Here is a 23,874-nt window from a genome sequence, read left to right as displayed (position 1 = left end):
TTATTTAAAAGACGAAAGATGTTTTTTCATTATACCTATGGGCTATGTACTTGTACATTCATAAATATGTAATTAACTTATTTACTTTCTATTATTTTAGTAGAAAATCAAGGTGATACCCATGTCTTTCATCATTAATAGAGTTTTATTAATATTGGTTCTTATTAAATTAAGTAAAAATAAATAAATATTTAGTAATAGGCCTAATGGAGTAAAGTGGGGTTTTTTTTTTTTTGGGGTATTTGCCAGAATATACCATGAATATTGATAGTTTCCCAAGAATGGGAGGAGGGTAATTGGCTCATTTATCCTATCAGCTCCAACAACTATGTGTGTAGTATATATTAATATATTACTAGGCAGAGGTTCTTAACCTGGGTTCGGCCAGACACACTCAGGGGTTCGGCAAGTGTATGTCCCCCCCCACATCCATTGACATGACTGTCAACCGGACCGGGGTGACCTGCTTTCAATGGGAGTGTGCTGCAACAGAGTTGCATTCCTCAGACCGTGGGGACACCAACATGAAAAAACAAGGTAGGGGGGCCCGCTGTGAGATTCAAAAAAGTTTTTTCTGAGTGTTAGATTACAAATATTTAGTTGGTTAGTAGAATGTGTAACACAAAATTAATACTTGCTGAATTTCAAGTAAAGAGAGACAGATTCGATTAAAAGACTACTCTGGCTGTTCTCGGGTTTAACCGATTGACAAACCAATCCTCATAGCATCGTACGCAGTTGCTTACAACATTGCAAAGCAGGATAAACCACACACCATTAGTCTGCATAAAAAGGCAGCTGATATTAACAAGACTTTAATTAATAAGAGCTGCCTTTTATTTGATTTTTGAGGGGAGAAACTGATTTACTACACCAAAGAGGAGTATCTTTTACTTTTAAAATGGCATTAGTGAAGGAAAAATATAAAAAATTATATTTAAGTTACTATATATTTATTTTATTATTCATTTTTAAATCAATTTACACGAACGATAGGCAAGAATTCTTTTTTTAGAGGAGATGTTAACACACCAATACTTATTAAATAGTGAACAAAAAGGAAGAAAGAGCATACGGATCTACCGGTTTTCCTTTTTTAATTGCTATACTCAGTTTATTCTATACACATATCCCATATTTAGTCATAGTTTGAATATATTCGAATAAGGATCTACCCTCCTTGTCCCGTATTAATACTATTAACCTTAACTATGTACTATAGTCTCTGAATATAAATCCCCTTGTTACCTTAATTATGTCTCGCAGGCTTTTATCCAAAAAGAAATAAGAAAATGCCGGAAATCGTTTGGTAGTAATTAGTCATTTCTTCCTAACTTTGTAATCATCAGGGTTGTTTCTAGTATTCATCATTTGGTGGGGGGCATGGCCCCAAAAATTATCAATGTATTTTGTTGTCAGTTGTTAAGTTTTCTTAATTTCCCTTTGTCCGTGTTCTGAACATTTATTGGTTGAATTTGAATTAGCCTTTGTTAGAGTAAGAAATCCCCAACAATGATTGAATAATAACTCCATAGTTGTGAAGAATTGGCTAACTACAAACTGATTTTGTGCCTTTTTTTTTGTTCTTCTTTTTGAGATTGAACAATCTATTCTATACAAGTTGCAACTTTAATAAAATTGCAAGCTATATACATATTTGATACTTATGTTGATCTAAATAATGAGTAGAAAATCCATAGATACTTACTTAATTTGAGCAAATTGATGGCAAATTATTCCTTTTAGTATATTAATTCTTACTTAATAATGATTCGTATCAATTTGTGCTGATAAGTAATTAGGATCTCACAACGATTTTTTTAAAAGGCAATATCCAAATAAAAATGATAAGATGGGAAAAATGAAAATGACGGAACTTAAAGGCATTAGTGTCATTGAAGGATGTTATGTTGATAGAGTCAATGCAGGCCCGGTTTTTTCCATTTATATTGTGAGTAGTTAAAGTAAGTAAAAAAACGAATGTCAACTTTTTGATAACAAAAAAAAAAAAAAAAAAAAAGATAAATAAGTGGTTAAGTCATTGAGAGTTAGTTTTCTTGGATTTCATATAAATATCTTCATTTACTGGTGACCATAAGTTAGTTCAATTTCATCTTTATTCTCATCACAACAAACTATGAGGGTGCTTCTAATAAGGACCTTTCTTATTGCTCAAGTGTTGGTTATTTGTAAAGGGCTCTATTACCCTGGAAATCCGTATATTCAAGGTAAATATTACAATTCACTGATTACGATTTATTTTATTTGAAAATAAGATCATATTTTTATACGTATACATAAAAGGTAACTTGTTTGAGCAAAATATGAATCACAAAGATTAAAAAACTCCAAATGTTGTATTTTTCAATTCTAATTATTATCTTATGTTTTAAATATGTGCTAAAAATAATTATCAGTTAGTTTCAATATTTTGCCTTAAATTGATAGTTGTTAAATATTAATTACTATTGTTATCGGGTGACCTACAACAGGTTTTATTTCAAGGTTGACTGATTTAATGTACACATAATAAGCTACAATTTTTTTTGGGCAGTAATGATTATTTCTCATTGTTAGGAAACAAACCAAGGACAGCTCCTCGAATATCTAAAAATCGAATTAATCATGGGGAATGCAGCGCCTTTGTAACAGAGTGGAAAGTATGGAACGGAGGCTTTTCGGGTAAAATATTAGTACATGATTCTGTTGATCCTTTTGTATCAACATGGAAAGCATCATTTGAATTGGATAAAAGTGCCATAAGTTTACACAGCTACGATTCTTTTTCTTCATCTGATTCTGGAGCAAAGTTTCATGTAAGTATCTTTGATTCAGTTTTCAAATGATTTTCATAAATTATATATCTAATTAAAATAATTTTATCGTACTTAGATTTCACCAGCCAATTGGAATGCTGAAACAGAAGTAGGTATGATACGCGAATTTTCCATTCATGGAAAGTCAAATCCGAATGAAGAAGCCCCCAGATTAAAATCACTTTCTGTAAATGATGGACCAACTCTCAATTGTATTTCTTCTTTTGAAACAACCTATAGTCTAAATATTCAAGCAAATGTTGTCGACCGTCCACAATGGCCCAAAAAGGTTTCGCATTCTTTTACTTTAATATAGAACTGAATAAAATTCCTATGATGTGATATTTTTCTAGATTATCGGCATTTATGTACTTTTGGCAGATAATGATGAAGAAGGATTTGAAAATGACTCCGACTCTTGGACACCAGAGCTTTTTGAATGGCAGCAAAAAGCTGCAAACGTTTTATTTTTTACCTTTATTCACCCTGAAACAATGGATGTATGTTTGACTTTATTTACTAAAGAAATTACTTTGTATAATGTTATCATATTTTTTCAGGTTCCCCCAGCTTTCCAAAAATTGGCATCCACCCGAGGTTCATCAAGTCCAGGATCCGTTCCATCCGATGCCATAATTATTTTTGCAATAGGTGGTTACAGTTACTCAATTAATCCTAACCCTTGGGATTGGTTAACAACGAAAGAAAAGGCCGAATCCATGGCTGTTAAAGTGGCAGAATGGCCTGATAAATATGGCTGCGATGGAATTGATTTAGATTTAGAGGAAGGAGCTGGTAATCACGCAGAAGCTGGACCAAATATGATCCATTTCGTAAAAAAACTGAAGGAATTATCTCCTGGTATTATAATCAGCCAACCAACGTATGGATATCCTCAAGTGAGAGCAGAAATTGATGTAATTAATGGCTCCTGGGATGAAAAAGGAACAAGTAAGGGTATCGCTGACTCAATTGGCCTAATGGTATATGAAGGAACACAAGCTTTAAGCTATGTAAATAACTATGCAAACGGAACATCGCAATGGGAAGGATTTCCAATTAAAGTGAATGTACCAAAATCAAGTATTTTATTAGGTGCAAAGGGATCGACTTCAAGCAGTAATATTGTTAAGCTAGCACAAGCTTCTTTGGATCAAGACCTTTTGGGTATTATGGTATGGTATTCTTCTGTCAAAAATGGTTTTCAATATGCCCCATACTGGGATGCTTCGGATAAACCTGACTCAGTACAGGGCTATGAAAAAGCAAGGGAAATGTTTAAAAATTAACCATTTCCCTGTCATTAGTATTTATTTGACTATTTATATTGAATCATAAAGCACTTGAAAATCCTATGGATAACCACAACGACATAAGTAATAGTATTTTATTTTTATATTCTCTAATATTTTTTATAAAAAACACTTTGAATAAATTAATATATTTCGTTATTCATATTAATTGATTAAATGAATGTACATATGCATGTATGTCAAGATTTAAAAAAAATATATATAATCCATACAAAAAAGGAATTTTGTCCATATTTTTTAAATAATCATTTCTGGTTCATCATCATTGAAGTCCAGAGATTGCACTGGATCAGATTTTAAGTATATATTTTCTTCAATGGATATATCTTCATCAGAAGATACTTCTGCTTCATTAGGAACCAAAAGAATATTTGAGACTCCCAGGTCTTTACTGAATGATAAATATTTTTGTCAATGCTAAGGTTTTAATAATTAATAAGAAAATAAAAGTCATACTTATGTTGAAATTCAATTTCCATATTACTTTTGTGTATAAGCTCTTGAGGGATAACAGATGCTCTTGCTTTCCCAGACCTTTGAAATGAGTCACTTCGTCTTCTGCGCTTTTTATTGAGCTTTGGGATTTCGTTTTCAAGGCAGGGGTCAACTAAATTTGAAGGAATTATGAGAGGAATTGCTGAGCTAAGGTTTTTCTGATTTTCCAATTGAGGTGAGCTTTGAATACTTTGAATGTCGTCAGTATTTGAACTTATAAAATATTAATAAAATGAGCAAAAGCTATTGAAAAATACTCATTTATCATACTTGCAAAATGTTAATGAGAGTAAAACAGGTAAGAGAACAGTTCCATGAATCACTCCCAATAATATAACAATCACAAGGAGTAGACTGAAGGATCTAATGATATAACTTGGTAGAAAAAACAAACCAGTAACACCCAACATTGTCGAAACTGCACTTTGTACTATAGGTGGCCCATAGGCTGCTAGAGTTGACTTTAGTCTAATTGAATTATTTCGAATGTTCATGGATACAAAGTGGTAGGACACGTGAGCAGAGTAGTCGATAGAAAACCCTACACACATGATGAGGCAAATCATAGATATTATATCCAAATTGATTTCGAAAATAACCATGAATCCTAAAACTCCAATCTCAATTGATACAAGCGCAATTGTAACCCAGAGTGTAAAAACAATATTAGGGATCAAAATAAATGTTATCAAAATTACAACTATAGCCGTAATGGACACGGAGTAAATTGTAGATGGAAGGACCTAATAATTTTTTGAAGGAAAATTTAATAAGTGATATCAGTCGAAGACTTCATTATGTGCATTTTTTACTTGAAGAAATTGATCGAAAAAGGGAAATAATGGGTTAAATATGATTGTTTCAAAAGGAGCAGAATCCAAGATTTCATACAAATCTTGCATCATGAGTTTTTCTTCATGAGAATTGCGAACCTTTTCCGATTGAAGGAATATCCTAGATGCCAAAATTTTTGTTCTAAAGAAATATACAATATAGAGTTTATTTTTAGGTGTTAAAAAGATAAGTAAATACTTATTATGATTGAAAACAATATTTTCTTCTATTTCGGGTAAATGATGACGATGAAGAGTCTCGGATAGTTTGGTTATGAATCTATGTTCAGAATTTTCAAGCGTCCAACCTGTAAAAATCGTTTGTTTTTTTTCAACTATTTGATCAAAAACTTGAAGCCAGTTTTCTTTGAATTGTTCATTTTGTGATACATATTTGGAGTTTTGTATCTTATTAATAAAGTTTGATATTTGTTGTCGTACACTTGAATTGGAGTAATCCAAGGCTTCTGTGAAAACGACTTGAAAACGATAAGGGTTTTGACGGAAGTAATTGTCTTCAGCTTTGTAATAAGAGGCTTATTTAGAGAAAAATATATATTTTTTAAATTAATAACCCATCACGTATTATAATAGCATACATTAGTACTTACATAAGAAAGAGTCATATCGAGATAATTTGGATCGATCTAGCCCTTCTTTTGTGTTATTTAAGATAATTAAAATGAAAGATGTCAAATATGTTAAATACAAAGCAATGACAATCACTTTTGCATAAACCTTATTCAGAATATTTGGAAGTGTGGATTCATAAAAGTGATTTAAAAAGTCAAATCCAATTTCTGAATCAACAATATCAATGTCCTGCTTCTTTTTCAATCTTTCAGTTTCTTCAGTGTATCCTGATATAGCCAAAACGCCACCAAAGAAAGTTAATGTCCAAATATAGATAAAAAATATTCCAATTCCAGAATAAAGACAAAATATCCAAACAGACGGAAATACGGGAAAAGCTGAACCCATGACAAAACTGACAATGTTTGTTAAAGAAGTAATAGTAATTGAAACCGCAGCTTCCTCATAGCAGAGACTAAGTCTTTCGGGTACACTTAGTAATTCCGATGTCCGTCTCCAAGAAAATAAAATAACATAAATATCATCTAAACCTACTCCAAGGAGAATGAAAACAGATGCTAAGTTAATTGATATCCACTCTACACCGATGTACATAAGAAACCCCCAGGCAGCCCCAATGGCAACGACAATATTTAAACTTCCAACAAGGGATACATATGGCTTTCCAAGAATAGGATTATTCCAATTTAAGGCGTTCCATATATTGTATGAAATTAATAGAGCAACACTTAAGGGTAGAAAATCAATAGCTGAGTCAACATTGGAAGCAAACTCGACTTCTATACTTTTGGTGGTCATTTTATACACATTAAGATGAGGAGTGCTAATATTATCCAGAAATTCAAGAAGTGCAGATAGCCACAAATTAGCATATTTTGATTGACTCGGATCTAAGATGTACGATAGTCTTAAGGCCTGTATCTTGCGGACTAAGGAGCAAACATTTAAACCGTTTATAATTTTAGAAATATTATTACAACTAAAAGTTGTACCAACCAATATTTGTGTTATTCTCATCCACAGTAATGCCTCCCGCAAAAATTGGGAGTTTGTAGATTTCATAAGTTGTCGGATCCTGCGTCATGGGGTAGGTCAACTCTAATAATCCTGAATTGATTTCCTTCATAAACCGTCTCAACGACAAAAAAGTATTTCTTACACACTGACCCTCAAACTTGACACAAATATCTTTAAATGTGACGTTTTTATCTTGAACAATTCTTAGTTTCTCGTAAATTATTTTGTCAAGTTCAGCTATGCTCTTCCAATACTCTATATTCAATAAAGATGATCCATTTTTAGGAACAAATATCAAATGTGCCTCATATTCGTTGCTAAGCTCCTTTCCTATAAAAAAGTTTCAAAAATATTAACATAAATTTATGATAAAACAACTTAATCAAATACCAATTTCGTAATTTGAATAATTTGTAGGAAATAATTTTTCAACAATTTCCTTATCGTTGATTGTTCTGGAATAAGATGGAAAGAACAGATACTTGGGATCCGATTGATAAACAATCTGTTGAAGTCCAGATGCGAAAAGAAGCCCCAGAAGAAAAGGCACTGTAATGAAATGTGAGGGATGCTTACCAATAAAACGACCCAGACTTCCCATACATTTTCGAACATAGGCATCCAAACGCCAACATGCGATCCCGTATATTACCATGATTTGTAACCTCCCGCAAAACTTACATACACTCAAGGTGAATAGAAATACATTAACCTTGTATACACTTGTTTATTTGGTTAGATGGGATGTTGCGTGTGACATAAATAATTGAGATTATAATCTTGTTAAAGTACTTCGCTATAACGTTATCAACTTATCAATATCATTTACGTACTACGAGAAAGTAAAGTTTACAAAATATAACACAAATGAAGTCAAAGATATAAAAATATTTTTTTAAATATCCATTACATATTGTATGTTAAAAGTATCAAAATTATTATTATATTAATTATATCTATCGAGAATCGAGAATATTGAAGTTCCGTTTATATTAAATGTAAACTGAGGAATAATTAGCTACTTAGCTTCAGGCCATGAATTAAAAGTAAAAAACTCTTTGTTCATATGAGACAACTGTACGTTTTGTTTTTTAATTAGGTCCGTTAATTTCTTTCTTTGTAATCGAAGGGCTTCCCTAAAATAAAAGTAAAAAGACCCCAATAATATATGGCATTATAGTTAGTAGGAAAAATATCATACTGATTTTCGAACCCAAGTTTCTTAAACAATTTTTCATCAGTTTCATTGCTTATAAGTGAGTTATATATTTGTTTAATATCAAGGAATCTTTGAGCAAGGAATTCATCCGTGTTTGCCCCTTTTTCTTTATTTCGTGCGGATTTTTTCAACTCTCTGTCTAGCATTTCAATTTTTGATTCATAGTATCTTGATTTAGCTTTTGCGATTTCTTCCATTTTCAGACTTTCTTCTGAAGGGGTTCGTCGAAGATGATCATTTTCCATGTTTGGGGATTGTATAGCTTGTAACTTTTTTCGTTCGGCTTTCGTTAGCTAAATTCATTTGGAACTCAATTATATCATAATTATATTTTTAAAACTTACTTTAGTGTTTCGTATTTGTCTACGAGTCATTTCCAGACGTTTAATTTGAAGAGCTAATTTTTCTTTTTCCCATTTTAGTTGTTTGATGCTATTGTTCAATGTATCGGACTCAATGGTTGCTGATGATTGCAGCTCATATAAGTCTTTTAACTCAAATTTTAGCTTATCTATTAGGTCTTCTGATATAAGAATAACATTTGGATTTATGGGCTCCAAAGGATCTATATTTGCCTTGATTTGTCCAAGAGGCAGATCAATCAAAATGGGACTATTAATTAATTCATAGTCACGTTGTCTTCTCCATTCCTCAACCGTATTGATAGCATCTTCAGCTATGGCCTCATTCACTTTTGCAGCCTCTTCTCTATTTTGAACAACAGCTTCGGTTTCATAGATTAGTGTTTCAATGTATAAAATTTGACTCTCTAAATTAATTCGTTTACGACGAAGTAAACAAAGTATTTTCCATGATTCTTGATCCACTGAATCTGGACAATTTGAAAGGCGATCTAGTTCATCTAAACTAAGGGCTAATGCACCAGATGTTTTCGTATTGGTAGTCTTTTTTATAACAGTTCCCCTAAACATATTGCTCATCTACAAATAGATGTTAGAAATGAAATTTGTATACTCATAAACTTTATTTTCCTACTCGTTCTAATGCAGAAGAAATAGACTTTGCCTTCAACTCTTTTGCATTTTCTTGATCCCCAGTCTTTCTTCCAAATGCTTTTAATGATTTCGAAATCCCTGTTACGCCTTTGGGTCGCTTTCTGTAATACATTATTTAATTATTTTTTTACTAACGAGTAATAATTTGAATAAAACCTATATGCTTTCATTAGGGCTTCAAGTTGGTTGAAATTAAGACCAGGAAATTCTTTTTTGAATCCTTTTTCCAATATTCTATCTTGAGATTTAAGTCCCTCATATTCTTCCTTCAATTCTGCCAAAATTATCTTACTTTGAACAAGTTCTTCAATAGCTTCATCCTTTACTTTTAAAGTAACTCTTAGATCTTGCCTAGAGAATAAAATATATTATTGTATTTATAAAGAAAGAAAGATGCTCAAAAAATCTTACAAAACTTTGTCTCTTTTCATGAACCAACTATCATACAAGTCCATATGAAAGCTCAGGTTGATCATTTTCAGCTCCTCAGTAAGAATACACTTATGAAATTCTAATTTCAAAAGGTAAAGTTCTTTTAATTTCTTATTGAATATTTGAATAGAGTCTTCTATTTTTTTAGTTAAATGGACTTCTTCAACTTCCAACTCTCGTCTGCGAATAGTTTTTCTGTTCTTCTGCTCTTCAGCTGCAGTCTAAAGTACGATATTCTTATCAAACTCTAATTTATATGCATATATATTACCTGATATTGTTTCATTAAACTATATTCAGCTTGGCTGAAAAGTTTCTCCGGCTTATTGCCCTATAAATGATCAGTCATAATTTGAGGTAAAATTAGGAATTTGATAATATATTTTCTAATTCCTTACAATGAATTCTGGAGGAACAATATCTCTCTCTACTTCAAAATCCCAATTATCTTGTCCTAGTTTTTCACTGGTATTTTTGAGGTCAGTCGATTCATTCTTCAATTCCTGTAGAATAATTTAATTGTATTGTGCTTTTGATATTTTCTTTAAAATATTTTACATACTTCTTGATGTAAGGTATGGGGGCTTGTAAAATTTGGCAAAATCTGTTCGGGTTTTTCATCAGGATACCAATAAAATTTTGTTTCTTTCGTTTTTTTAAATTCTTCTGGACGACCCAATTCTTTTAGTACAGCAAATAATCGCTCTCTATTACCTGTAGATTTATCTCATTAAAATGGTTATTTTTAATAATATTTTTATGATATGGAGTAGGTAGTGTTGTGTCGGTTCGTATTTATTCGATCCAGTTCAGTCCAGTCTTATGACTGGTCCTTAAAACTCTCGATCCTTAGGACTGTCAGTACTAGAACTGATTAAACAAAGAAGACATAAAATTGAACGACGTCATCAAGGACCGAACCTTAAAAGTTTTCAGGACTGATATGCAGGACTGAATTGCAACAGAAAGAGACTGAAATGGACGAGACTGCAGCCTTCCGTCCTAAATAAGTACGGACACACCACTTAACGAATAGGTATACCTAGAATTTGTTCTAATACGATGCCCTTGAATTCAAAAAGTTCATCAAATGTTTCATTAAATTTCGTTTTTAGTTGACGAATGAGATCCTATTTATTAAAAAAAAAATTTAAAATTTTTTTTATAACGGTAAGGAGAGAGCGGGGGCAGTTGCAACACTGGACTATTGTAATAATCCTTTTTTTCTCGAGGATCATTATACCTACAAATTTAAATTTGCATCATAATTTTGTAATATAATGCAGATTATAGTGAAAATATTTATAACTTTTGACAACTTTAATCCAATTATTGGATAAAAGCTTTTTTTGAGAGATATAAGTAGTTTTTTCGAGGATCCTTGATTTTGTAATAATACAGTCAGTTTTTCTTGTGACTGATATTATTTGAATTATTGACTTTTAAATAGATTCAAAGAACGAAAGACATATATTAGGTTGGGAAAAAAACAATTCTTTATTTTCTTTTTATATCAATCTTTATATAAGGAGTCTTACACTCATCCGATTTAAGCCATTGTTCCCCGTTCTGTTTGATAACTTGTTGCCAACGAGACTCCAACTTCATAATGCTCTTTTCGTAGAAACCCTTGTCGCTATTGGTTAAAAAAAACTCAGATAACCAATTTTTCAGAGGTTTCTATTGAGGTCAAATTTGTACCCCCATGCGAATGGTCCATACACCGGAACAGGTAGTAGTCACTTGGACTCCACTACAATGCGTATGTAGGGGGAATGCATAAGAACTTCCCATCTGAGCTCCTGTTGCATCAACAAAGATGTGTGCAGCTTGGCGTTCTCTATAAAACACGATTCCTCTCCTATTCGAGATTCTTTTTGTATCCATCCATTTGCAAATGGTTCAAAACGGTTTTATGATCGGTGTTCAGCTCCTGGACGATGCAACGACTGCTAACATGACGTTTTATCTTGATATTTTCTATAATTTTATCAAAATTTTCGACTACAGGGCTGCCAGTGCCTGGCGTGTCATTCACCTCTACTACAACAGAACAAAATCGCTCGAAACCACTGTTGTGCAAAACGAACCAAAAGAGTATCGGTCCCGGATACATTGCAAATTTTTCTTAGTCGCTTTCGACGCATTCTCCTCTTTCAGGTAGAAAATATGTAAAATATGGCGAATTTCACCCTTTGAGACCTCCATACTCGGAGTACGATAATTCACAATTGAACTTGCTAAGCGTAATACTGTCCAAAATGCGTTTGTAGTACCTATACACTCACACCTTTACAACACCTTATCATATGTGACCAATAATGAACAAGATATACTTAGTTAAAAAAAGACAGGAAATACGCAATTACTTTTGCTCCAACCTATTTTATATATAAAGGAAAATAGTGTGTATATTGAGCATGTTAAAAAAAACCAAAAATCAACATGATAACCCAAACAATTTGAATAATCTTTTGAAGGAGAGCAGCTTAGCTATCATGTCATTTCATTAGATCAGCTACAATCACCTATGACAAGGGAGCAGGAGAGGAAAAAACAAACAAAACATTGGCAAGAATTACTCCGTTGTCGATCCTCATTTTACTCAGATTCCAACAAGGACTAACTATTTTTTTTTTGGGGGGCTACAGCCCTCCAGCCTCTTCCCCTACGAAACCCCTGAATTATAACTCCACAACAAATCCTCGAGGTTACTCTCCCTCTTTTACGTGCACACACGAATGTTCAATCAGGTATTGAATATAATTGAAAATAGTAGAAAAGGAAGTTCCGGTATTAAATAATAATGAATGTAGCTAAGGAAAAGAAAACTCATTCATCAGATTACCAATTCCAAAAAGATTGGCCAGCTAAAAAATACACACTATTTACATCACCACATATTTAGATATGTTGTTTAAATTTGTAGTCTAAGTAAAACCGCACTGAGTATTTGAGTGTTACAACTGTTTCCGGTCTCCCCTGATATGTGCAGCTGTATCTATCTATATTTAGAGTATTACTTTTAAAAGTATGAGTTGTTGAAAAGCTTGTCGTCTGGACGTTATATGAAATTGATGTATCAAATAATTGCTATTTAGATTTAGAAGTTTATAACTGGAACTTCCAAAAAAGCGAAATTTTTGTTCCTCCTCTAAAGATTTTTCTCCATCTATCACACAATTGTCAGAGTCTTCATTACATTCTTTTGGAGATGTTTCATCTTTGAGAGCTACCAATAATGAAAAAGTTTTGATAACTTAGATATACATTCATATATGTATATAAGTGTATAGTAATACCATCCCTTAAAATCTCATGACCTTTAATAGAGTTTTTTTTGAGGTTGATAATATTTTCAAATTTTTTATTTCGGATTTCTTTCTTGGCAATTTCTCCAAATCCCATTTCTTCAAATTCATTTAGAGTTGTAACGTCTACATTATCAATATCAATTTCATAGTTATTTTCCAGCTCGTCAATAGATTTTTCTGACTGAACCCGTAGGGTTGAAATACCGGATCTATTACTCTTATCTGAAGTTTCATCATGGTATTTATCGTTTTCTATAATATCAGAGAATCAAATAAGTAGGTACACATAATAATAATATATTGATTGATAAAATACAGGCTTGTGAACTGACCGCAAAATTTACCGGTCTTCAGCGGAAAGCATGTTCAATGAAGGGAACCCTATTTTTTTAACGTTTAACACTGAACTCTAAAAATGGGATTTTAGTGTTCCGTTCCACCAATTCTTACTGCATTTACTCTAAAAGTGGAAATAACTTGCACGATCAGTGCTTCCATTCAATGACTAAATACAGTGTCTTTCAAGAATACCTTCAAAACTTCTTTAAAATTATCTCTAAAATTAATAGTTTCCTAGAATCCAACTCCTATTTTTATGTTTTGTAATGTATTTGATCAATTCACAAAATTGTATAGTCATTATTTTCTCTTATATGAAAATATATAATTTTTTATATAAGTTGAAATGTGTCCTTCATAATAATTGAATTAAAAAATCATCACATAGCAGTAGCCTCTTATATTATTTAGTTCATTGTTTCAAATTCTCAAACATGAGATAATAGAGACCGTTGACATTAAAGGGGTTTATATAGATGTAATTCCGTTATAACATGTATATTTAAATTGTTGTTAAATATAATTATGTTGACTTTAAAAACTAGCAGCGAAATAGTTTAACGTTAAACTGGAATGAATGCATTTAATTGGTGTTAAAAAAATTATTTGCTGGTGTTTGGCTAGGACCAAATGCGTATAAATTGTAACATTTGAAATTAAGTTATGCTATATTATCAATCAATCTGACAACTAGAAGCATAATTCCTAAAACCCCATTTAAACCAAATAAATCAAAACTAATTTATTAGTTCACTTGATAAAACTCTAGTGAACATTGATTTGTTTGGATAGTTCCAAAATCGTTCCAAACTATGATATTGTCAAAATAAAAGCTTACTATGAGCTGTATAATTTTATTTAAGAAAACTTTGACTAGAGAGTCAATCTAGCAATTCAGTCATACATGTAGCTAGTAACTCCAATTTATTTTTTTACTTTTTAAATTGAACGCTGAGTGGAACGCTAAAATAAATAAATTGAATGGAACGTCAAAAAACCCGAACGCTTACATGCCTTATAAAATATCCTAAAATATACACTCAATTAATTAAAACATAAGGCTTAATAAATAACATTAATATCTTACGAGATTCTAAATCTAAATTCAATATTGGCTGTTGAACAGGATGTGGAAAATGATGAGGAGATTTATTAGTAGCATCCTTTTTGTATTGCCATCGATACTGTAGATCTTGAGTTAAGACTTCTAGTTCAATTTCTATTTTCCTTTGAGACACAACACGTATGAACTCATTTTCTTCTTCGCATGTGATGGGAAATAATGGATAATTATCGACAATAATGGTAGTATCGATACCTAGGTATATCAGAATGAATTGTGTACATGTATACAATTACTATATATATATATATATTCATTCATATTCACCTCTTAGTGACCTTCCTTTCACTAGCATTGAGTCCCATACTAATTCTTTGATTTTTATAGCTTCACTTCTTTTATCAGATAATTCAGTATTTAATTTTTTGCATTCTAGTTCATCTTTTGTAACTTCTTCCTTTTAATGCATCAAGTATTCTTTAATAATTCGTTATCAAAAGTGCCTTAAAAAGTAACTTACTTGTATTCTTCGGTTTAACTCATCTGTATTTAATTCAAACGCCTGAGGTTCAATCTGATCCTTTTCTGGAAGGTCCTTGTTTTCTTTCCAAAGTTTATTCAATTCTGTTTTTATATCTTCAAACTCTGTTTGAATATAAAGTATCTCTTTATCGTAGATTGTTTTTTGAGTCAATTTTTCATTTTCAATTTTTAGAGAAATCCAGCTTTTACTACTTTTTACGGATTCAATTTCTATGAAATCAACGTTTTCAGTACTATATTTTGTTTTGTTTTGTTTTTTCTTTTTTAATGCTAATTCAGGAGCTTGAAATATCTGAATAGAGCCTCTTTTATTAAGACATAAAACATTTCCTAAGTCAAAATGGAGATTATTAAAGCGGTAGATTCATATAATTATCATAGTAATACCTAATTCATCCACATCAACATGTAGTACTCCCCCAGTATCAAAATGAAATAAAGGGATAATTTTAGGCTGCTGTTGAGGACAAATATGTTTGACCACTCCTAAAGTACCGTCAACAGAGGCTGTTAGTATGAAATCATTATTTAATCTTTTGATAGCATTGATGAATAGTTGTTGACCCGTGACTATTTTATTTTTACATTGTATCTGAAAATTTAAAAAATCACACATTGTATCCACATCTAATTAATACCTACATATATAAATATATATACAGTGACAAAATTACCTCGCTTGTCAGCAAATATTCATTCAAGGATTTGTGTCCGTAATGAAAACTGAAAAAACTTTCAAGATTGTGCGATAATATCAAGCCTGAATGATATGATTGCAAATCTAAGGTTTGAATTATCACTAATTTATTATCTTTTTTCAACTTTACAATAGTAATCAAATTGAAAAAGGAAAATTCTTCAAATGTGTCTTTATGGATTGTTTGCTCGTTTATCGACCCTAAAAGGACAACCCCATTTGATTCCAGGATATTCCATATTGAGACTTCCATTGTATTACCTAGGATATAATAAATTAATTCGATGTATTGAATAGATATTTTAGTGTTCCGGTGAATGATAAAATATATGATTGAGTTGAAAACGAAACTTGATGAAGAAGCTCACTTTATTCTAACTATGTAAATATATTTTTAATTTCTTGAGATACTATACGATGGTACACATTGATTAAAAGAGCTATAAGTTCTAGAAATACCAAGATTTAAAATGTGTTGGAGTGATTAAACAGTTGATTAAAACTGAAAAAACCATCAGTCCATGTTTTGAGAGTTACTTTTTTTGGAAGGGCAATTTGGCATGCATTATAATCGAAAATAAGAATATTTAGGTACTTAAATGTCATTTTGTTTGTGTAATCATAAAAGATCAGAGTTTACCTTTTATCTTAATATTATCAATGATGCTCCTTTTGTTTGAGTCAACCAAAAAAAAAGTTTGTGAACCTCGCTCCCCAACAAAAACACATTGATTATCCTGGTCACAAATATTTAAGGGTCCATCATTCAGGTTCATCTCATAAACAGCTCCTATAGCGAAACCACTTTCTCCGTCTTCACGCACCTGTAAAGAAATCCATCTCCCATCTTGTGTTCCAACAAAGAATTCTTTCGAATTATTCAGTCGTTTAAAGAGAGATGCAACAGGATAATTCAAGACGCAATTAAATACTTCTTCTTGAGACTTGAAGACCTTAATTGTCCCTGTACCTTGAATACTTAAGGTTAAAAAAATGTTTTCGCCAATGTGATACAATCGTTGTATCACATCTTTGGTATCTATTTGTTTCTTTAGTACTTTAGCAGTATATTCTGTTGTCTGAATTCGAACAATATGACCCTGGTTTTTATTGGATATGTATTTTTTATATAAATTTCTACTGTAAAGAAGTACCTCCTTTGTCCATCCAGTGAAGTTAAAAGCTGCAAAGTCTTCGAAACAATTCATCATATTTAAGTTTGGATTTTTGAATGTCATTTTATGAACTAATCTCGGAGGTGCTACATCTAATTTAGCCATCTGAAAGTTGAACAAAAATCTTATGTAGTCTTATATAACTATTTAAAGAATGATGAAATCATACAACGATAGAGTCTGGTAGGATAAATATAAAGGATTCGAAATGAACTTTGATGTGATGGTATGAACTCGAAACATTTCCTAAAATATCTTGTAACGTTTTTTCAACTTGTATTTCGATTATCAAATTCTTATCAAGGTTAATTTTGAATATCTTGGACTCCTTTGTCAGAACAAATACATCTGTTGGAAATCTAAACTATGAAATTGCATAGTGTTAAGGGTTCAGAAATTGCATACCTCCATGTGTAGGAAATGGGTATCTTTACATCTGGCATGTTTTCAATATTTTTAATCTTGAATTGTTTTAATTTCATGTCTCTTCCACAGTGGTTTAGCTTAATCACTTCTAATCCAAGTTCCTTGTCCTTAATGCATAAAAATTTTGTTGGCCCCATTCCAGTATTGAGACTAAAAGACATATTGACAGGTTCCTATGAATAGCATTTTGAAATTTTTATTTGACTCAACATAAAAAAATAGAAATTACGGTTAGATTTACGGATATACTATGAAGAAGTATTTTTTTCTTCCAATTCCATAAGTACACTTTTAATTCTGGGATCCCAGTTATTCCTCCTAAATAACTATCATGATTTAAACATAAAAGGCTAAAAGGAAGCTCTGAAACACCTAATCGTATAAATTTGTAAGAGTAAGTCAAGTTTTGTTACAAGAGTGATGAATAATGTATTAGACAAGTCAACAAAAAAATAATAATTAGGTTTTATATCCAACTCTAGTAGTAATTGATGCTCTGATTTCACTGTGCTTCAACATTTTTGCCCGCAGGCCTGAAACTCACAATTATTATCGTTGTTTAAGCAGTAGAACACGTAATGACCACTAAAACTTTCAACCGATATAGGTTTGATTTTTCGGACCTTTAAATAAATCACGTTTTTAAAGTATAATAATAATAAAAGTAGCATATTTCTATGTGAATATTGAGTAAAATAAAAGTTAAAATCAGTTGATATTAACATTGAAGCATAATTAAATAGGGGTATATTTTTTTGCCTATAACACATTAATTACTTATTACAATTAGTTCAAATAACTACAATAAAAGTGGGTTTCAGCTGATGGGATGAACCTAAATTTTGCTGCAGAGTTTTTTCTACCATTTTTAATTTAAATTTTGAGTATTTTTAAACAATATAGTTCGGTTCAGCAGCAATATTAATTACATTTTTGTGCAAAAATAACTCGTAACTGTTATTATATCAGAGTACCAGTGATTATAATAATATTATATTTAAAATTCATATTTTAAATCATGGTGATTCTTGGAGATCGTTATATTTACTCAGATGTTAAGCAATATAAAAAATTTGAGAAACACAGCTATAGATTTTTCGTTGTACGTCACTCAATATTATTCACACACATCTAATTTTTTAAATTTCACCACATAACTTTGTGTTGTTTTTGCGGAGAAAAAAAATCCTATATTTGATTACTAAACTAGCCCCTTAAAAACATAATACTTGAGAAATTATTAAAATATATTTAATACCTTACAGTTGAATACATTTAGATATATAAAAATTAAGGTATTATTTAATACCAAATAAAATCCTAAAAATATAATTTTTGACCGTTACGTTGCTTCTCTCTGATTGTATCGTGCATTAAATATAATCCTATTTATGTAGTCATAATTAAATTTGAAAGAAAAAAGATTTTGTTGATTTTTGATGTTTTACTAATCAAAAAATGGATTAACCAATAAAAAAGTGTAAAAATATCGAGAATTAAAAATCTGATTTTATTTGAGTAAACAAATTAATTAATTGAATTTTATATAAAACCTAAAATATTTTCAATATGACAAATTTTGCCGACCTGTATGATAGTCGAAAACTCACTTGGAAGCTCTATTTGTGAATCGGGAGAATTGTACTGATAAACATGCAAATTAGGGGCTAAGTTACCATCACTCCAAGCAAGAATTGATACATCATCTCGTATTGTGATGGCTCCAATTCCTTTTAACTAAAAAGAGCGTACACACAAATTAATTAATAACTACATACCTCATATTTTACGAATCAGCTTACAATTAGTCATAATTTTAAAAATAGTGAAGTTATATCATTCACATGTACATATTAATACACTTGTAATGAAATTGAGTTAATTCAAGTGAAGTAATATAAAAATTAAACCTGATGAATTGACTTGGAAGAGAGATAACGATGTTTTCCAGAATTAAGAAATGTGAATTTGATTCTACTTCCATCATGAATACAAAGTACATCATCGGCCACAACACCCACATGATCCTTTGTATACCCATATTGTGACCATTGTTGTCGATTGTTGACTTTATTATCCTGGATAATACTTGATGTTTTCATTATTAATTTTCATTCGGAACAACTCTCAAAAGCTTACTCTGTTAATTGACTAAACAATCTATTTATTGATCAAATAAATATGTTATGTACAAATAACATGTAGTCTTAAATTAGTGTAAATAAAAAGCTAAACCATACATGAATTTATCATATTTATGCAATATATTATGGAAATTATTTCAATAAATATAATTTTTAAGTCATGAAGTCTATAATATAATATTTTTATATGGAATAATAATTATCACAGATACAGGCATGCGTAATATTGACAATACAATATATTATATTTAAGTGTATAATTCATACTAATCGTCTGAATTTTAGAGTTTCGTTAACATGATGAGTTATAAAATAATAGGTCAATTTCAAGGTAAATGCGTGGGGTCGATGGAAGGTTTTTCCAGTGGGAGGTCATTCATAAGTGAAGGATGAGGAGGTGATGATATAGTGGGCGTAGGAGGTAAATTGAGTTTAGGATGAGGAATATCTCTTTTATGTGATCTTCGACGAAGTGTCCTGTAATATTATAAATTACAATGATAATAAATGGAAAGTAAACAATCGCCTCAGAGCACGGGACACCGTTTCATTCATAAAGTATATTATTTACCTTGACAAATAGCAAGGGTAGCAAAGTGGAACCCAACAAAAAATGAATATTATACGCCACAAAATGCTTCCAAAACTTCTATTTTCTCCCTCACAACAGCAACACCACCATGATCTCGGACAAAGATCCACTTGATGTTCACCAACATCATCTTGAGGAGCACAACAAAGTAAAGGGTCATCATCCTCTTCAGGCACCGTTGTAGGGTTCTTTCTTTTAATCGATGATAAAGTATTGACCTTTTCCATTCTCAATTTTGAGTTGGTTAATGTGCATTATCGAAACAATCATGGAGAGAAGTGATACATTTTGTATGTCAAAGGAAGAGGAAGGTATCGTCGCTGTCTTCCTGTTCCCTTCACTTTTCTTTCTTCTTTTTAATTTGAAGCAGGATAGAAGGAACTCTCGCAATTCTATCACATATATTTGATATTACAGCTAGGCATAGCACTGCACTACTGATTAGAACATATATGTTTTTTCTCTTCAAAATTTCCCACACTCACTAGTGACAAGAGTCAATAGACCACATTAACTCAGGTCAGCTACAATTAACTAAGAGATTACGAAACAATTTTAGTTTATGTATTTATAAATAGTTGTACAAAATTCATTAACATGTAGTCGAAGGGATTTATCAAGTAACTTGTTGTGAGGATGCCTGCCTTTATAAATCGATTACAAATAGAATTATCATTTAATATAAATGAGTTACTTCATAAGCATAATATTCAAATTTTAGGCGGAATCATACCTGCCTTCCTATCTTAATCTTAGTTTTCCTTTCAATCGTAAATTTAATGATGCAACCTTATCGTGAACGTTTCTATAAATACATAAAATATATCGTAAAATAAAACCACAGTATCATGTGGCATTATCAACTTAACTATCAATCAATCACAATATAGGCAAGGAATCTATTAAACTTATAGGTATATTAACTATTGAAGCTTAGCTCAACCTAGTAATTATGTAATAATAATGGGTATTACTAAAAGTAATGACACAAAAACTATTGGTCGCCAAGAAATATACTCCTCATTCTACACAAGTTTACACTGAGACGCATCTACCTAAAAAAAACCCAAGTTAATCATCATAATTAACATAAACTTGATTTCTATTCCAGTACTCGCAATGAAACAAAATCCATCAAAAAATATTTAGCACTCGGGAATAAATAAAATTTACCATAAATTACAAATAACATGATGTCAACTAAAGAACATTTATTTTTCATCTTAAATTTATAGATATAATATATAAAAAATATTTGGTTTTGTGTTATAGATTTCTATGTATTCATTGCTGATCTACAGATTTAACAGCCGTTGCTACAGCCTCGTTAGAAGAAGCCATCGAAGATACAAGTGGATCTCCAGCGTTCGAAATACTTATGATGGCACTTTGAACTTTAGATTCTAAATTAAAAATCAGACTTAAGTATCTATTCTTCATAAAATTGATAGTAATCAATTACCATTTCCATCTAAAACGTCCATCATATAATATACAGACTCCGCTCCAACACTGTCTTCTTCGACAACAGCAATATCATCAGTGCCCTGCTCCACCACCTTGTACAAAAAAAAAAAAAAAAAAAATTAAAACTCAATATGACTTTCATCGTTTACAATGATTCAATACTCACACCAACAATCTGACCAGGATTAACAATGCTAGTAGTAGATTCAGTATCAATTTGATTTGGAATCAGATGTGCAGGTAATTTAGGAGTATTGATGATAATTTCTGCATTGCCATCATCTAGCATATGCCCAGCAGACTTCATATGAGTAAGAAGATGTGGTTTACGCATAAATCCTAAACCACAAACAGAACATTCATACTGCTTCTTGGTAGAATGCGTAAACCTGTGGGTATTGCGATTATCCCGACTAGCAAATCGTCTATGGCAAATTTCACATCCATAGGGTTTATCTCCACTATGAATTCTCAGATGAGCCTTAAAATGATCTGGATAGACAAAACCTAAAAAGAAACGCTCATGATAGATAACTTATGCTTCAAGTTGAAGGTACTCACTTGCGTCGCAATGATCACACTTGTGTGGCTTTTCACCCGTATGTTTTGCTTTAGTATGATAGTCAAGAAGTCTTCTTCTCTTAAACATAGCTCCACATATTTTACATCTGTGCCGTTTAACATTTAAATGCGTTCCATCAACATGTGAAGCTAAATTCGATTTTTGTTTAAAAGTGGCGCCACACATTTCACATTGGAAAGGACGTTCTCCTGTGTGTATCCTTTGATGATCAATTAAACCCATCTTTCTTGAAAAGGTTTTAGGACATAGAGTACAAGGATAGGGCTTTTCGTTGCTATGACAACGATTTTTGTGGATTCCTCTAGCTTGTTTGGATCCAAAAGTTCTATTACATTGATCACATTTATATTCAGATGGATCCTGTAATTAAACGTTCCATTATTTATGATATCACAAAAAACTACATTAAATTAAATCTTGACTTACGTGCTGAATAAATTGATCATTTATGGAAGGACCCTCCTCAATTTGTTGCGGTGAGTGAGATTCTCTCTGATGTATTATAAGTTCTTCTGTTTTTCGACAGATATATGAGCATAGGAAACATTTAAATTGTAATCCACAATCGGTATATTCTAAATGATCATCCAATTCTTTCTTGACAGTAAAGTCAACCTCACATCTAACACATGGATAAGATGGAGGGCGATGGGCCTTCCTCATGTGATCGATTTTCTGCCTAGTCAATAAAAAATGATATAATAAGATGACAAGTCATTGTGGAACATGGTGCTATTCCTACTTTTTCTGATCAAAAGTGATGTTGCACAGTTGACAAGATAAGTCATCCGTTTTGGGATTATTCGCCAACTTTTCCGGAGAACTTAGAGGCTGTTGACCAAAACCGTTGAGTATTTTAGTAGTCTTAATAATTTGTCCGTCCCCACTCGTCAAAGTGATTCTACTTTTGGATGGAACTTTTTTCTTAGCAGCGATGGCGGCAGCGGAGGTTTTGACCACAGTGATCGTGGGAGGAACGTACTCCTCATCCCCTTCTTCATCCACGAGAACAGACCCAGGAACTTCGTCCTCGGACATATCCGCATCGAAGATCTCTGATTTGATTTCTCGAATGATGGGTCCTTCCAGAACAGATTCCTGCTGAGACAAAGAGAAATGGGAAATGATGTTTATGGAGTCCATGCTGGACTTACCAGAGCTCCAGGAGTTTCTCGAAGCACGCGCTCTCCCTCTTCTTCCGTGATGAATATGGATTCCCCTCCGCGGAGGACGGCGCTCTGCTGAAAACGCTCATTGATCTTGGCCTTCCGAACACGGAGTTCCTCTTCTTTGACCTCAATCCAGTCCAGATCTCGAAAGCAAGGAAGACACACCACCATGTCAGACCGAATGGACAGAACGCCCACCTCCGTCAATATCATACCCAGGGCGGAGTAGATTGGATTCCCAGAGGACGGCATCACGTCCCTTGTCAGGTTCCGACACTCCTCGATGTCTCCATGACAGATGAGACATTTCCCGAACTGAGTTTGCTGTGCTACTCTACTTATTATCTGGTCACTCTCATCCTCCTTCCCATTCCCCATCGTCATAGAGCAAAGAAGATACCAACTGAAATAAAATGGCGGACTTATGCACTCTTACAGCAGCTCTCCTTTGCTGAGTCTCCCCTTAGTCGCAAACAAACAACCCATTCCCTAGCTCCACCAATGAGCTCTAATACTATCCGGAGAAACACAAGCTCCAATCACGCAACCTGTTCGATCAGAAAGTCCACTTAGTTCACTAACTCATATGAACTTTGTACAATTATAGGGCTATAATATTAGTCGTAC

The 23,874-nt window shown here is 32.1% G+C and overlaps 4 protein-coding genes and 1 long non-coding RNA gene across 7 annotated transcripts; 1 reads left to right on the top strand and 4 right to left on the bottom strand.

The window, feature by feature from the left end:
- The first annotated feature begins 1,625 nt into the window (after positions 1 to 1,625).
- On the top strand, positions 1,626 to 4,351 carry LOC121117404 (uncharacterized). The gene is made up of 5 exons (XM_040711822.2): positions 1,626 to 2,228; positions 2,578 to 2,816; positions 2,893 to 3,105; positions 3,170 to 3,316; positions 3,377 to 4,351. The coding sequence occupies exons 1-5, from the start codon at positions 2,138 to 2,140 to the stop codon at positions 4,103 to 4,105; spliced, it is 1,419 nt and encodes a 472-aa protein (XP_040567756.1). The 5' UTR covers positions 1,626 to 2,137; the 3' UTR covers positions 4,106 to 4,351.
- Positions 4,242 to 7,848, bottom strand: LOC121117403 (patched domain-containing protein 3). Its single transcript, XM_071888197.1, has 8 exons — positions 7,459 to 7,848; positions 7,048 to 7,398; positions 6,069 to 6,980; positions 5,657 to 5,993; positions 5,437 to 5,599; positions 4,895 to 5,367; positions 4,586 to 4,837; positions 4,242 to 4,520 (listed from the first exon to the last, which is right to left on the bottom strand). The coding sequence occupies exons 1-8, from the start codon at positions 7,721 to 7,723 to the stop codon at positions 4,367 to 4,369; spliced, it is 2,907 nt and encodes a 968-aa protein (XP_071744298.1). The 5' UTR covers positions 7,724 to 7,848; the 3' UTR covers positions 4,242 to 4,366.
- Positions 7,849 to 7,930: 82 nt separating this feature from the next.
- On the bottom strand, positions 7,931 to 19,516 carry LOC121119120 (cilia- and flagella-associated protein 43). Of its 2 annotated transcripts, XM_071888195.1 has the most exons (24): positions 19,203 to 19,516; positions 18,903 to 19,029; positions 17,522 to 17,664; positions 17,272 to 17,465; positions 17,036 to 17,225; positions 16,846 to 16,971; positions 16,332 to 16,791; positions 15,669 to 15,952; positions 15,382 to 15,586; positions 14,972 to 15,324; positions 14,779 to 14,908; positions 14,476 to 14,706; positions 13,038 to 13,301; positions 12,759 to 12,967; positions 10,778 to 10,865; positions 10,298 to 10,449; positions 10,134 to 10,238; positions 10,007 to 10,066; positions 9,715 to 9,956; positions 9,460 to 9,654; positions 9,284 to 9,404; positions 8,632 to 9,228; positions 8,270 to 8,580; positions 7,931 to 8,204 (listed from the first exon to the last, which is right to left on the bottom strand). In XM_071888195.1, the coding sequence occupies exons 1-24, from the start codon at positions 19,392 to 19,394 to the stop codon at positions 8,087 to 8,089; spliced, it is 5,097 nt and encodes a 1,698-aa protein (XP_071744296.1). In that variant the 5' UTR covers positions 19,395 to 19,516; the 3' UTR covers positions 7,931 to 8,086. The 2 variants fall into 2 exon arrangements, with proteins under 2 accessions (XP_071744296.1, XP_071744297.1); XM_071888196.1 differs by lacking the exon at positions 19,203 to 19,516 and having other exon boundaries at positions 17,036 to 17,214; positions 18,903 to 19,039.
- A 17-nt stretch (positions 19,517 to 19,533) lies between these two features.
- On the bottom strand, positions 19,534 to 20,525 carry LOC121117273 (uncharacterized). The gene is made up of 2 exons (XR_011779958.1): positions 20,008 to 20,525; positions 19,534 to 19,913 (listed from the first exon to the last, which is right to left on the bottom strand). It is a non-coding gene; the product is annotated as an uncharacterized lncRNA (long non-coding RNA).
- Positions 20,526 to 21,224: 699 nt separating this feature from the next.
- On the bottom strand, positions 21,225 to 23,767 carry LOC121117271 (uncharacterized). 2 transcript variants are annotated; one of them, XM_040711649.2, is made up of 7 exons: positions 23,233 to 23,767; positions 22,821 to 23,176; positions 22,505 to 22,757; positions 22,057 to 22,438; positions 21,662 to 22,002; positions 21,491 to 21,587; positions 21,225 to 21,431 (listed from the first exon to the last, which is right to left on the bottom strand). In XM_040711649.2, exons 1-7 carry the CDS (start codon positions 23,629 to 23,631, stop codon positions 21,313 to 21,315), a joined length of 1,947 nt encoding a protein of 648 aa, XP_040567583.1. In that variant the 5' UTR covers positions 23,632 to 23,767; the 3' UTR covers positions 21,225 to 21,312. The 2 variants fall into 2 exon arrangements, with proteins under 2 accessions (XP_040567583.1, XP_040567582.1); XM_040711648.2 differs by having other exon boundaries at positions 22,821 to 23,179; positions 23,233 to 23,752.
- Between the last annotated feature and the right edge of the window lie 107 nt (positions 23,768 to 23,874).

Source organism: Lepeophtheirus salmonis, chromosome 5, assembly GCF_016086655.4.
Source record: "Lepeophtheirus salmonis chromosome 5, UVic_Lsal_1.4, whole genome shotgun sequence".
In the NCBI taxonomy this organism is placed as follows: domain Eukaryota; kingdom Metazoa; phylum Arthropoda; class Copepoda; order Siphonostomatoida; family Caligidae; genus Lepeophtheirus; species Lepeophtheirus salmonis.
The sequence above is the reverse complement of the archived record's forward strand: the minus strand, read 5'-3'. Positions and strand labels throughout refer to the sequence as shown.

Bases quoted from the DNA above. Each gene is read 5' to 3' on its own strand.
- LOC121117404 (XM_040711822.2), top strand. From the start codon at position 2,138: ATGAGGGTGCTTCTAATAAGGACCTTTCTTATTGCTCAAGTGTTGGTT. The intron at 2,817-2,892 runs GTAAGTATCTTT...TATCGTACTTAG, and splicing joins ATTCTGGAGCAAAGTTTCAT to ATTTCACCAGCCAATTGGAA. The intron at 3,106-3,169 runs GTTTCGCATTCT...ATATTTTTCTAG, and splicing joins GTCCACAATGGCCCAAAAAG to ATTATCGGCATTTATGTACT.
- LOC121117403 (XM_071888197.1), bottom strand. From the start codon at position 7,723: ATGGTAATATACGGGATCGCATGTTGGCGTTTGGATGCCTATGTTCGA. The intron at 5,994-6,068 runs GTAAGTACTAAT...TCTCTAAATAAG, and splicing joins TCGATATGACTCTTTCTTAT to CCTCTTATTACAAAGCTGAA. The intron at 5,600-5,656 runs GTATTTACTTAT...ATATTTCTTTAG, and splicing joins ATTGTTTTCAATCATAATAA to AACAAAAATTTTGGCATCTA.
- LOC121119120 (XM_071888195.1), bottom strand. From the start codon at position 19,394: ATGAAAACATCAAGTATTATCCAGGATAATAAAGTCAACAATCGACAA. The intron at 15,587-15,668 runs GTAATTTTGTCA...TTAAATTTTCAG, and splicing joins AATATTTGCTGACAAGCGAG to ATACAATGTAAAAATAAAAT. The intron at 9,957-10,006 runs GTAATATATATG...ATCGTACTTTAG, and splicing joins GTTTAATGAAACAATATCAG to ACTGCAGCTGAAGAGCAGAA.
- LOC121117271 (XM_040711648.2), bottom strand. From the start codon at position 23,631: ATGACGATGGGGAATGGGAAGGAGGATGAGAGTGACCAGATAATAAGT. The intron at 23,180-23,232 runs GTAAGTCCAGCA...TCTTTGTCTCAG, and splicing joins GAGAAACTCCTGGAGCTCTG to CAGGAATCTGTTCTGGAAGG. The intron at 22,003-22,056 runs GTGAGTACCTTC...GTTTCTTTTTAG, and splicing joins GTGTGATCATTGCGACGCAA to GTTTTGTCTATCCAGATCAT.